At 39.0% G+C, this 14,538-nt stretch overlaps 1 protein-coding gene across 2 annotated transcripts in view; it reads left to right on the top strand.

Moving 5' to 3' along the window:
* The window catches only part of DOCK4 (dedicator of cytokinesis 4), a 484,498-nt gene that overhangs the window by 275,227 nt on the left and 194,733 nt on the right, over positions 1-14,538 (top strand). For both annotated transcript variants that reach the window (XM_082631603.1, XM_082631602.1), the window contains exon 12: positions 3,797-3,885. In XM_082631603.1, the coding sequence (XP_082487729.1) occupies positions 3,797-3,885 (89 nt within the window). The remainder of the gene's footprint in view (positions 1-3,796; positions 3,886-14,538) is intronic.

Raw genomic sequence — 14,538 nt, 5'->3', positions numbered from 1 at the left:
ACCATCTACTGCATAGAGTACCTCCCGTGAATTTAAAGCCTAACATGTCTTTACCCTCAGAGAGTTCATTTGTCCTTGGAAAATGGAAATCTTTTTTTTTTTTTTTTTTTTTGTGATACGCGGGCCTCTCGCTGTCGTGGCCTCTCCCGTTGCGGAGCACAGGCTCCGGATGCGCAGGCTCAGCAGCCATGGCTCACGGGCCCAGCTGCTCCGCGGCATGTGGGATCTTCCCGGACCGGGGCACGAACCCGTGTCCCCTGCATCAGCAAGTGGACTCTCAACCACTGTGCCACCAGGGAAGCCCGGAAATAGTTTTTAATATAAATTAATTAGAATTAGGAAAAGGAAGTTCAGGTCAGGTGATTTCCCTCTTACTTCGTGTATTATTAGTTTGCTAGGGCTGCCCTAACAGAGCACCATAAGCAGTGAGGCTTAAACCACAGGAATTTATTGTCTCACAGTAATGGAAGCCACAGATCCTGGATCAAGGTGTTGACTACATTGATTCCTTCTGAGGGCTGGGAGGGGGAAATCTGTCCCCTGCCTCTCTCTCCTAGTTTCTGGTGACTTGTAGATGCATCACCTGATCTCTGCCTTCATCATCACATGGCTCTCTCCCTGCTTGTGCGTCTGTTTTGGTGTCCAAATTTCCCCTTTTTATAAGGACACAGTTATATTGGGTTAGGGCCCACCCTAACGACCTAATTTTAACTTTATTAACTGTGTGGTGAAGACCCTATTTCCAAATAAGGTCCTCAGAATGTGGGTTAGGACTTAAATCATCTTTTGAGGGTCAGTGGGAGCAGACACAGTTCAGCTCAGACACTGCACTAAGAAAATCACTTAATGTATTCCAAATCCTAAGTTTTAAAAAATGAACATGGTTTTGGATCACCCCACCCTGAGCACCTCCCCACAGGACTGAAAATTGAGAGTTGACACACAGTGACATCCTCAGAGCAGACCCATGGGGGGTTGAAGGATGGGGGATCTGCTTTCCACATTCCCGATTTGAGGACCACACTGCTGACCTCCTCTGTGAGTGAGCTTGCTTTAGTTTCTGTTCTGGCTCTTGAGTCGATGTATCTAATGTGTGCCAATAGTTTTTCCATATGTGGAGGGAACGCACGTGGCGCACTGCCTGTGGGGCATATATTTCAAATTGCTTTTTGACCACAGCTGCAGGGTTTCATGGATTTATCCATCCTCTACCCGGTGCCCCTGGGACCTGTGCCACACATTTGCTAATTAGTTGACAAAGATTTGCTTACAGCCTGTGGTTTAGGACTGGAAACTCTCTTTATCTCTTTTAAGAGCAATAAAATCTGTGACCTTGATTTTAAACTTGAAAACTTCTGGTGAAACTAGTGGGTAGTAAAGCACGCTACTCTTTTTATCATATGGTCGGGCTTAAATCCATGATAATCCCCTTTCTATACTCTACTGGTGTTCATAAAACATAATTTAATTGCAATAATACTAATGATAATAGCCACCATTTACTTTGTGCTAACTACATTCAAGGAACCGTGTTAAACACTTCGCATGTGTCATGTCACTTTATCCTCATGACAAACCCATGAAGCATTTGCTGTTGGCTCCGTTTCCACATAAGGGAAGAGAGAGGCTAAATAATACCCAAAGTCATCTGGCTAATCAGAACAGGAACCAGATGTGAAGTCAGGACTGTCTGACTCAGAACCTGAGCTCTCATGTTATGAGGTTGTATGTTTCCTGGTGTTATTTCACACCACTGTCTAGTGATGGGACAGTGATGTTGTTAGGTGGCATTGCTTTTCAAGAAAACTAAAATTCCTTACAAGCACAGTCTCAGTGTTTCTTAGAGTGATCTTTCCAGGTGTGGGTAGCAAGTGTTAGATTTATCTCGCTACTGGGAAAACTGAGAGACCCGAAGTTCCATGCATCCCCTTTGATTATGCAGCCAGCAAAGGAAGACACATAAATTCCAGTTCTGTGGTAGACGCTCAACGCCCATAAAAATAAATTGTCCTGCTCTTTGTGGTTGTTATTGTCTGTTTTTTCAAATGTATCAGATAAGGTTTGGGGTTGTTCTTGCTGCAAGAGAGATCCCTTAAAAATTCCAGTTCAGCAAATTACAAATCTGTTCCAGGAAGGATGCTAGGCAGTCAAAACAGTCATTGTAGATTAAGAAGAAACTATGAATATAGTAAAACGTTTTAGGGAAGTGCCTGTTAGAAACAAATTGGAAGAAATTTCTATTTGTTAAGGTGACCGAATCCCTAGCCCATCTAGGACTCAAAACAGAGAACAATAACAAATGCCTCATTGGAGCCCGGAAGATATTTCGGTCACATACTTTAGGAGCTTTTATTTTATTAGGAGTTTTGTAGGTTAAAAGCATGACTTCTGAAGTTATGACTTATCTATCTAATAAGAAGCAAACCATCTTTCTCCCTTCCCAACTGAGTTGAACTAAGAAAACTGGAAACAGAATGTAGTAAATGGCAATTTTGCATCTTACAGCTGGACAGGTGGAATGGTTTCATTTCATCTTAATTTTCCAGCCTTCTAAGAGTCAGTGGTCTGTTTGGTATCCTACTGTTAACTGGTTCAAAAACAGCCTCCATCCTGTTCATCCTGGAAATAAATAGTGATGAAATAGTGATGAAATAATTATTGGCTATAGACAAGATTGTGAGGAAAAGGACTCTATACTCTGGAACATTTTGATTAATAGTGTATAGAATCTTTGGTATTCAGGACTCTTGGGAGGGAGCCTTTGTGGCTAATAAAAGATAGTAGTGAATTCACAAACACGTCCAGATAAGGGAGGCTTTCCCTAGCCTAATTGGGGGAGGCCCAGCAGTAAGGAGATAGCAGACCCAGATATTTACGAACCATCAGAAGTTACCAGTCACAGGGAGATCCATCCAGTCATTCATGCAGCTGGTATTTTTTAAGCACCCACAGTGTTCAAAGTACTCAGGGGAACACAGATATCTACCAGTCCTAGATTCAATCCTCAAGAACCTTCAGTGTCTCCTAGGTGAATGTACCATGTATACAAAGATAGCATGAGTCAGTGACTGACAAGAGCTGAAAGACCAAGGTACAGATGGTTGTCAGAGTGAGAAGATGGAGAGATGCCTTTTGGCCTACAAGTGGAAAATCTGGAAGGGTTACTTTAATTCCCCTTCGGTACATCCTGCCAGCCTTTTGCCAGTGCCATGTGTGTTAACCTCAATTGCATTTTGCTTGACTAGTTGCATTTTGATGCTAGCCAACTTGGTCATGATATAATAGGTGGAGACTCGCTAATGAGAATTAACAGTTTTTGAGCATTTACTATATGCCAGGCATTATCCTAAGCCCAAGCTTGTTTAGTGTTCTAGTATTTTACCCCCATTTCACAGATGAACAAATCAAGGCACAGAGAGAGTAAATAACTCCCCAAAGAACATAACTCAGTTAATAGTGAGGATTCAGATCCAGGGAGTCAGACTCCTAGTCAGTACTTCCTTCCAGTGTATGCATTGTTCTCTGAGACTGGGGGGATGGGGAGCTCTCATTATCTGAATTGTTCATCCCAGCCACTTCTGGCATGAAGTAGTTGGTCATGCATTACCGGAAATGGTCATTCCTGCTCATCTTGAGGCAACTATGCCAAAACTGACAGTCGCTTGCAGTGGGTTGTTGAGATCTACAAGGAGGTTTAAGGAAGTACATTATAGTGGTTATAACAAAAAGGGCAGGTGTGCTAGTAAGGTCATCTCATGTATCATCAAAACTTAACAGAGTGGTCTTGTTTTCATAGGTGTAATACAGAGAGCGAGTGGTACCAAATCCACGAGAACATCATCAAGAAGCTGAATGCGCGTTATAATTTGACTGGCTCCAACGCAGGTGAGTAAATAGGTCTGGCTGAGTCCCTACACTTTTCATTTCAGGTGCTTTCTTTTATTTGTCTGTGAAGAAGAAAACGATCAGCCCTTTGATTTTTCTCTACTCCCTAAAAATGCTCAGTCAGCATTCTGGTATGTCTCCTTTTTCTACGATAGGCTTGTAGCTGTAACTCTAAAAAATATATTCTATTCTGGTTTGAATCAAGGTAGAGTATCTGCATTTGTTTTATAGTACCAAGTCTTGGGACCTCCAAGTTGTTACTGATTGCTAAAAACCAAAGGACAAATATGCCTGGTTTCAAGACTGCTGTGTGGAATGGGTTTGATAAATAGGAATTTTTGTCAGTAAGGTCCAGGGAAAACATGCTTCACTGCCTATAGCTACAGTTTTAGGTATAGAAAAATGTATGCATGCCTGTCCAGCAGGAACTGAGATGTAATATAGCATTATAAGTTATATATAATACATTATGTGTCACGTAGTCTTATACTAGTAATATACTATAGATTGTATTATATAGCATATCTAGATCATATAGTATCTAGAGTGATGGCTTAAAGTTTGATCAGTAGACAAAAACTTGGTGAATATTGTTTGCTCCCTATCCCACCTTCAAACCCATGTTGAAGCAAAATAAACTATGCAGTTGTGCGCTTTAATTACATAAAGAAACCTCAAATCAAATTAGCTGGTATTTGAACTGAATGCATTGCTTTTTGTGGCTGATTTTTAAAGTCCCCTGAATATAGATATTTGTGTGATAGTCCCACTTGCCTGGCAATTAGAAGAACCTGAATTTAAATTTAGACCACCTTTTTTTCAGACCTGTGCACATCTTGCCAGGCCAAAAGTACCCACAAAGAAAAAGTAACTGCAGACAGAAACTTTGTGGTTCGGTCCCATGAGAGCCATAAGTATCCACAGCTCACACGTGGCAGCGCTTCAGGCCGCAGTGAATGGTGAGGTCAGTTTTTTCTTCCCTCTCCCAAGAGCTGGGGAGGTACCTTGGCTTTTCTTTGATTCACACGAAGTCCTACATCTACCACTAAATAAACAAAAGACTTGCACTTACTGTTGAAGGCAGAGGAGTCTCTGAAGGGCCAGATTTTAGTAGTGACTATAACATGAAATAATACCAATACTTCAGAAACTGCTATGTACACTTGTCTTCACTTTTTCTGTGAAAGAATTAAAGTAGTGCTTACTGTGTAGGGACCAAATGATTTATTTTAAATGTACCTTCAATAAGATGGTAGGGCTGCTGCTTTTTAAAAACTTACCTTGCCAAATTCATTGGCAAACTTCTAGCCAAATCCATTAGTTTTGTTCAGACCTTTTGGTGTTTCTTGATACCGTGAACTATATCATGAACTGTATTCTGTACCTGTGCTGTCCACTTTGATAGACACCAGCCACCTGTGGCTGTTGAGCATTAGGCTAGTACAACACTGGGATTGAGGCGTGCAGTAATCGTAAAATACATACTCAATTTTGAAGACTTGATGCATATAAAATGAATATAAAACATCCCTTTAATAATTTTTATGTTCGTTATATGTTCAGAGATAACATTGTGGATATATTGGTTTAAATAAAATATATTACTGAAGTTAATTTTGTTTCTTTCTACTTTTTAATATGGCTACTAGAAAATGCTTAATTTCATAGGTGGCTCATATCATAGTTCTGTTAGGCAGTGCTGCTCTAGACTTGATTTAAAGAATTTTCTTTTTGAGTTCTTTTGATGCCTCACAAACATTCATTATGCCTTGCTCCTTTCCTTCTGCCCACTAACTTTGGGTGGAGAAGTCTATAACCATTATATATCTTTTTCTTTCTCCCCAAGAGTCCCATTACTCTTAATTTGGTTGCATTTGCCTCCTATGTGAATAAATAAATATAAAACTAACCCTGACCTTCTGACTTTTCCCATATATTCCCTTCCCTCCTTACCATCATTGATTCAGTCTTGACTAAGCAGGGTGTGTTGGCCTGCTCCAATATACTTCTTTCCAAACTCCTTGTCAACTCCCAAGCCTTTCCTCTTTCCGATATGCCTTAAAATCCTTCTGTTATTGGGTCATTTGAATATATCATTGTCCAGACTGAGGTGATACCCAGTTGCCTCTTGAATCATGGTGAAGTACTCAGTGATGGGCTTTGATTTATACGTCCATATAGATTCCGTTAACATAACTGACCCTGTATCCTATGAGATCAGGATACCAGTCAAGCCAAAGCATAAATTTCTCTCTACTTACAGATGGGAGTCATCTCTTAGAGAGTATAGCCCCAAGAGCTTTGCCTCTGGAAGTGGGATGTCCTAAGTTTGAATCAAGTTTTACTGGGGTAGTAGTAGTGTCTTCCTCTAAGGGTTATTGGAAGGATTAAAAGAGAAAATGTATGCAAAGCATGTAGCACAGCACTTGATGCATAATAAGTGTCTATTCAATGTTAACTATTATTATTTTTTACCCACTTTGGAGTAATCATCTAGAATATTCTACCCCTTCCTCTTTAGTCAAGTCACCTTGTTTCATTTTCTCAGAATGGATCCTGATTTGATCTTCTAAACGGAGACTTTGAGAATAATGCAGCTGGATTATTGACAGGTTGAATCATTGAACTGACCCTTCCTACTCTGTTTCTAACAACTCATCTGTGCCCAGTTGACTGCTAACATCTCTTCCCAGGTCTTCCTTCTGATTACATAGATTAACTCCAGGAAGGAAAGGCAGCACATTCTATTTCCTTGGGAAGTTCTCCGAGTGCTTAGACATGCTCCCCACGTTCCATGTGCTTTGTCACTTTTATTGACCAACTGACCACTTATTCTTCCTGGAATCCTGTGTGAGGCTACCAGAAAGCGAGATCCAAGCCATGTTATTCCCTGGGTGTTACCTGTTGTGTTTGCAGCCATTGTGCTGAAATGAAAAACTACTTGTGCATCTTTGGAAAGAGTAAAAGAAACTGTTAGACTGTAGAGCCCTGTCTACCAGGTTTCCTCTCCTTTTGGCAGAATCAGTCCTCCATTTTGCTGCCTACCGTTTGATGCTTAGATTTCTCGGCAGCCGAATGTATACTCTTTATACTTGGCTTTTACTGCAAAGCCCCGTCTGCTCTCCTGTCCTTAAGACCCACCCCTCTCCATCCTCCTCCTTTCAAGCCTGAGTTCCAGCCAGCGGCATGCAGCCAGCATCTACCTGCCTTGTATTTCTTTGGTCTCCTCCTGTCTCTTCTAGCTCTCTCAAGGCAAGGCAAACCCAGCCCTAAGCTTCATCACTCCAAAATACTGCTCCAGAGGGAGAAAGCTCAGAAAGAAACTTTTAAAAATTAATAAATTAGCCCTTTACTCTTTCCAATTAAGTTTCCACTCTTCAGTCCTGGTGGGTCACTGTTCTGTTGTCACTTGTCTTGAGGGAAGGCAGTTATAAAAACAGCAGATAGGGTTTTAGGAGCTGCTCGGCTTTATTATTGAAAGGGAGGCATCTGATGGCTTACTTAAGGGGGAAGCAAGGGTATACAAAATTGAAGTTGGAAATTGGGGTGCCTGATGTTTAAACTATCACAGTGGTAAGATACGTTGACTTTTTCTCCTTGGACCATGGAGTAGTCGATTAAATGGAAACAGTGCCGTCAAAGAGAATTTTCAAGAGAATTGAGTTCACTCAACAAAGTATTGTTTTTTCCCTGCTTTCCTCCTGCTGTTCCTTGGTCATTGTACTAAAAAAAGAAAAAAATAACAACTTTGAAATTAGTTTTAGAATCAAATTCTACCACCTACTTTCCAAGCCTTTTATGCTTCATTGATGTCCTCCTATCTCTTGGAGTTGTAATCTTGTCTTTTTTTTTTTTTTTTTTTTTTTTTTTGCGGTACGCGGGCCTCTCCCTGCTGTGGCCCCTCCCGCCGCGGAGCACAGGCTCCGGACGCGCAGGCCCAGCGGCCATGGCTCACGGGCCCAGCCGCTCCGCAGCACGTGGGATCCCCCCAGACCGGGGCACGAACCCGTGTCCCCTGCATCGGCAGGCGGACCCTCAACCACTGCGCCACCAGGGAAGCCCGTCTTTTTAATAGATAAAAGGATTTGTCTAGATAACTGGGTTTTTTCCCTCTAACCTAAGAATTATGTAGCAAAGGTACATTAACCACTATCTTTATTGAGTTTAGAAACTGGGAGAAAATTTCAAGTGATTCATTTAATTTTTAAATATAAAAATATAATTGAATTAACATATCTGTATGGTTAGATTTAGTTACGTTCGGTAATTTGAAATTTCCAAAGTTGTACTCTGTGGGAATTTTAAAATCCAAAAATCATATTGTGAGAGTTTGAAATTCTAAAAATAGTTATTAAAATGAGCCTGGTTTAGGTTTATCCAGCAAATTGTTACTGTAAACATCATTCTGATAGACGTTAGCAATTGAATTCTAGGAATGTGAAATAAGATTGAGCTGGTATTGGGTTCTGTGACTTGAAATAAATTATGTAAAAATCCTTGGCTCCTGTTCAGTAGGTACTAAGAGAAAATTCAGAATCTTTTCATATTATCTGTGTGTTTATGAAATCCTATTTCCTGTAGTTTGCACATGTAACTTACAACTAGCAGAAATCATATTTGCTAATCAGGTCAATTTCTACAATCTGCTTTTTGCCTTAGCAACATGAGCGTTGTGGTTTCATTCCTGCGCAGACTACATTTTAACCCCCACAGAAGGTTAAAAGGAGCTACCTAGATAAGGAGCCCACACATACAAGGAGGGCAGTTTAACTCTGTGGAGGAAGCAAACAGTGTTCTTTATTTAGCTGAGGTGAAAGGAGGCTTTTGAGAGAGTTAGATTGCATTTGGGGGATTGAGCATCCTGTCTTCACATAGTCAGGTGGTCGTTTAATTCAATAGTATTGAACTGGTGTAATTCTTAAAGATTGTGTCAATGCTCCTGATTTTTTAAAAATAAATTTATTTATTCATTTATTTATCTTTGGCCGCGTTGGGTCTTTGTTGCTAAGTGCAGACTTTCTCTAGTTGCGGTGAGTGCGGGCTACTCTTGGTTGCGGTGCGCAGGCTTCTCATTGTGGTGGCTTATCCTGTTGTGGAGTGCAGGCTCTAGGCTCACGGCCTTCAGTAGTTGTGGTGTGTGGGCTCAGTAGTTGTGGCAGGCGGGCTCTAGAGCACCGGCTCAGTAGTTGCACACGGGCTTAGTTGCTCTGCGGCATGTGGGATCTTCCCAGACCAGGGCTCGAACCCGTGTCCCCTGCACTGGCAGGTGGATTCTTAACCACTGTGCGACCAGGGAAGTCCAATACTCCTGATTTTTGAACAACGCCTTTAGAAACTTTGCTTTCTAATATTGTTTAAAGAAAACTGGTACTTATTGGCACCACCTATTGGCTAGACATATAGTGTGTGGTCTTTTTGCTCACTTTTGGAATTTCATAATTATTAAACCATGCTCTCTTTTTTATTCTTTTAGAGTTTTTAATTTTCAATTAATTTTACTTTCAGAAAAGTTGCAAGAATAGTACAAAGAATTCCTAATTTCTCAAAGGTTAACATTTTACTATAGTTGCTTATCCTTCTCTCTCTTTCTCTTGCTGTGCACGCACACACACACACACACACACACACACACATGCTTTATATATATATGTATATATGTGTGTATAACTATATATGTGTATATATTATATAGACTCTTTATATAGTAATTTAATATTACTTAATTGGTATAATTCTTAAGGGTTGCATTAATGCTGCTGATGTTTATATATATATGTATGTACATACACATACAGACACATATACATATATATACTTGTACATACATATATAGCACACTTATATACATTTTTTTTCCCCACCTGAACTATTTGAGAACAAATTGCAGGAATTATTCCTCTTTGCCCCTGCTTACTCCGTGGCATGGCAACATTACCACAGTACAGTGATCAAAATCAGGAAGGTAACATTGATATAATACTCTTATCTAATCTGTAGATCTCATTCAGATTTTGGCAATTTTCTCAATGTCCTTTATAACAAAAGAAACTCAAGCTGTGTAGCATGCAGTTGTCACACCTTTTTTGTTTCCTTTAAACCATTCTCTTTTAATGACAGTGAACAGAAAAGATGTAGTTCAAAATATGATATTAAAATATGCTTTAAGATATTTGTAAAGCTGCATGCAGTACTTTAAACAAAAAAACACGCAAATTCAAACCCAAATTATAAGTTAATGGAAGTAGTGATTAGAGCCTAATTTTATTCCCTAAATTACTTATATTTTGCTAATTTAGATATAATCAGTAGCAATACTGTTTGGAAGATTTGCTATGTAGAAAAAATTTGCAGTTTATAGCAAGTATTTCAGTAAATTAAAAAAATCAGATATTACATTACATTCATATATGCTGTGCTCTATATACCTTTTGTTTTTTAACGTCTTTATTGGAGGATAACTGCCTTACAATGATGAGTTAGTCTCTGCTTTATAACAAAGTGAATCAGTTATACATATACATATGTTCCCATATCTCTCCCCTCTTGCGTCTCCCTCCCTCCCACCCTCCCTATCCCACCCCTCTAGGTGGTCACAAAGCACCCAGCTGATCTCCCTGTGCTATGCAGCTGCTTCCCACTAGCTATCTACCTTACGTTTGGTAGTGTATATATGTCCATGCCACTCTCTCACTTTGTCACAGCTTACCCTTCCCCCTCCCTGTATCCTCAAGTCCATTCTCTAGTAGGTCTGTGTCTTTATTCCTGTCTTACCCCTAGGTTCTTCATGACATTTTTTTTCTTAAATTCCATATATATGTGTCAGCATACAGTATTTGTCTTTTTCTGACTTACTTCACTCTGTATGACAGACTCTAGGTCCATCCACCTCATTACAAATAGCTCAATTTCATTTCTTTTTATGGCTGAATAACATTCCATTGTATATATGAGCCACATCTTCTTTACCCATTCATCCAATGATGGACACTTAGGTTGTTTCCATCTCCGGGCTATTGTAGATAGGGCTGCTATGAACATTTTGGTACATGTCTCTTTTTGAATTATGGTTTTCTCAGGGTATATGCCCAGTAGTGGGATTGCTGGGTCATATGGTAGTTCTATTTGTAGTTTTTTAAGGAACCTCCATACCATTCTCCATAGTGGCTCTACCAATTCACATTCCCACCAGCAGTGCAAGAGTGTTCCTTTTTTTCCACACCCTCTCCAGCATTTATTGTTTGTAGATTTTTTGATGATGGCCATTCTGACTGGTGTGAGATGATATCTCATTGTAGTTTTGATTTGCATTTCTCTAATGAGTAAAGATGTTGAGCATCCTTTCATGTGTTTGTTGGCAGTCTGTATATCTTCTGTGGAGAAATGTCTATTTAGGTCTTCTGCCCATTTTTGGATTGGGTTGTTTGTTTTTTTGTTATTGAGCTGCATGAGCTGCTTGTAAATTTTGGAGATTAATCCTTTGTCAGTTGCTTCATTTGCAAATATTTTCTCCCATTCTGAGGTTTGTCTTTTGGTCTTGTTTATGGTTTCCTTTGATGTGCAAAAGTGTTGCAGTTTCATTAGGGCCCATTTCTTTATTTTGGTTTTTATTTCCATTTCTCTAGGAGGTGGGTCAAAAAGGATCTTGCTGTGATTTATGTCATAGAGTGTTCTGTCTATGTTTTCCTCTAAGAGTTTGATAGTTTCTGGCCTTACATTTAGGTCTTTAATCCATTTTGAGCTTATTTTTGTGTACAGTGTTAGGGAGTGATCTAATCTCATACTTTTACATGTCCCTGTCCAGTTTTCCCAACACCCCTTATTGAAGAGGCTGTCCTTTCTCCACTGTACATTCCTGCCTCCTTAATCAAAGATAAGGTGACCATATGTGCGTGGGTTTATCTCTGGGCTTTCTATCCTGTTCCATTGATCTATATTTCTGTTTTTGTGCCAGTACCATACTGTCTTCATTACTGTAGCTTTGCAGTATAGTCTGAAGTCAGGGAGCCTGATTCCTCCGGCTCCATTTTTCATTCTCAGTATTGCTTTGGCTATTCGGGGTCTTTTGTGTTTCCATACAAATTGTGAAAGTTTTTGTTCTAGTTCTGTGAAAAATGCCAGTGGTAGTTTGATAGGGATTGCATTGAATCTGTAGATTGCTTTGGGTAGTAGAGTCATTTTCACAATGTTGATTCTTCCAATCCAAGAACATGCTATATCTCTCCATCTATTTGTATCATCTTTAATTTCTTTCATCAGTGTCTTATAATTTTCTGCATACAGGTCTTTTGTCTCCTTAGGTAGGTTTATTCCTAGATATTTTATTCTTTTTGTTGCAATGGTAAATGGGAGTGTTTTCTTGATTTCACTTTCAGATTTTTCATCATTAGTGTACAGGAATGCCAGAGATTTCTGTGCATTAATTTTGTATCCTGTTACTTTACCAAATTAATTGATTAGCTCTAGTAGTTTTCTGGTAGCATCTTTAGGATTCTCTATGTATAGTATCATGTCATCTGCAAACAGTGACAGCTTTACTTCTTCTTTTCCGATTTAGATTCCTTTTATTTCCTTTTCCTCTCTGATGGCTGTGCCTAAAACTTCCAAAACTATGTTGAATAAGAGTGGTGAGAGTGGGCAACCTTGTCTTGTTCCTGATCTTGGTGGAAATGCTTTCAGTTTTTCACCATTGAGGACGATGTTGGCTGTGGGTTTGTCATATATGGCCTTTATTATGTTGAGGAAAGTTCCCTCTATGCCTACTTTCTGCAGGGTTTTTATCATAAATGGGTGTTGAATTTTGTCAAAAGCTTTCTCTGCATCTATTGAGATGATCATATGGTTTTTATCCTTCAATTTGTTAATATGGTGTATCACATTGATTGATTTGCATATATTGAAGAATCCTTGCATTCCTGGAATAAACCCCACTTGATCATGGTGTATGATCCTTTTAATGTGCTGTTGTATTCCGTTTGCTAGTATTTTGTTGAGGATTTTTGCATCTATGTTCATCAGTGATATTGGCCTGTAGTTTTCTTTCTTTGTGACATCCTTGTCTGGTTTTGGTATCAAGGTGATGGTGGCCTCGTAGAATGAGTTTGGGAGGGTTCCTCCCTCTGATATTTTTTGGAAGAATTTGAGAAGGATAGGTGTTAGCTCTTCTCTAAATGTTTGATAGAATTCACCTGTGAAGCCATCTGGTGCTGGGCTTTTGTTTGTTGGAAGATTTTTCATCACAGTTTCAATTTCAGTTCTTGTGATTGGTCTGTTCATATTTTCTATTTCTTCCTGATTCAGTCTTGGCAGGTTGTGCATTTCTAAGAATTTGTCCATTTCTGCCAGGTTGTCCATTTTATTGGCATAGAGTTGCTGGTAGTAATCTCTCATGATCTTTTGTATTTCTGCAGTGTCAGTTGTTACTTCTCCTTCTTCATTTCTAATTCTATTGATTTGAGTCTTCTCCCTTTTTTTCTTGATGTGTCTGGCTAATGGTTTATCAATTTTGTTTATCTTCTCAAAGAACCAGCTTTTAGTTTTATTGATCTTTGCTATCATTTCCTTCATTTCTTTTTCATTTATTTCTGATCTCATCTTTATGATTTCTTTCCTTCTGCTAACTTTGGTGTTTTTTTGCACTTCTTTCTCTAATTGCTTTAGGTGTAAGGTTTCTGAGATGTTTCCTATTTCTTAAGGTAGGATTGTATTGCTATAAACTTCCCTCTTAGAAATGCTTTTGCTGCATCCCATAGGTTTTGGGTCATCGTGTCTCCATTGTCATTTGTTTCTAGGTATTTTTTGATTTCCTCTTTCATTTCTTCAGTGATCACTGCGTTATTAAGTAGTGTATTGTTTAGCCTCCATGTATTTGTATTTTTTACAGCTCTTTTCCTGTAATTGATATCTGATCTCATAGCGTTGTGGTCATAAAAGATATTTGATACAATTTCAATTTTCTTAAATTTACCAAGGCTTGATTTGTGACCCAAGATATGATCTATCCTGGAGAATGTTCCATGAGCACTTGAGAAAAATGTGTATTCTGTTGTTTTTGGATGGAATGTCCTATCAATATCAGTTAAGTCCATCTTGTTTAATGTATCATTTAAAGCTTGTGTTTCCTTATTTATTTTCATTTTGGATCTGTCCATTGGTGAAAGTGGGGTGTTAAAGTCCCCTACTATGATTGTGTTACTGTCGATTTCCCCTTTTATGGCTGTTTGTATTTGCCTTATGTATTGAGGTGCTCCTATGTTAGGTGCATAAATATTTACAATTGTTATATCTTCTTCTTGGATCGATCCCTTGATCATTATATAGTGTCCTTCTTTGTCTCTTCTAATAGTCTTTATTTTAAAGTCTATTTTGTCTGATATGAGAATTGCTACTCCAGCTTTCTTTTGGTTTCCCTTTGCATGGAATATCTTTTTCCATCCCCTCACTTTCAGTCTGTATGTGTCTCTGTGTCTGAAGTGGGTCTCTTGTAGACAGCATATATATGGGTCTTGTTTTTGTATCGATTCAGCCAGTCTGTGTCTTTTGGTGGGAGCATTTAATCCATTTGCATTTAAGGTAATTATCAATATGTATGTTCCTATTCCCATTTTCTTAACTGTTTTGGGTTTGTTATTGTAGGTTTTTTCCTTCTCTTGTGTT

This window comes from Mesoplodon mirus, assembly GCF_964341445.2.
Source record: "Mesoplodon mirus genome assembly, chromosome: 9".
Taxonomy (NCBI): domain Eukaryota; kingdom Metazoa; phylum Chordata; class Mammalia; order Artiodactyla; family Ziphiidae; genus Mesoplodon; species Mesoplodon mirus.
This window is presented reverse-complemented; position numbering and strand designations above follow the sequence as displayed.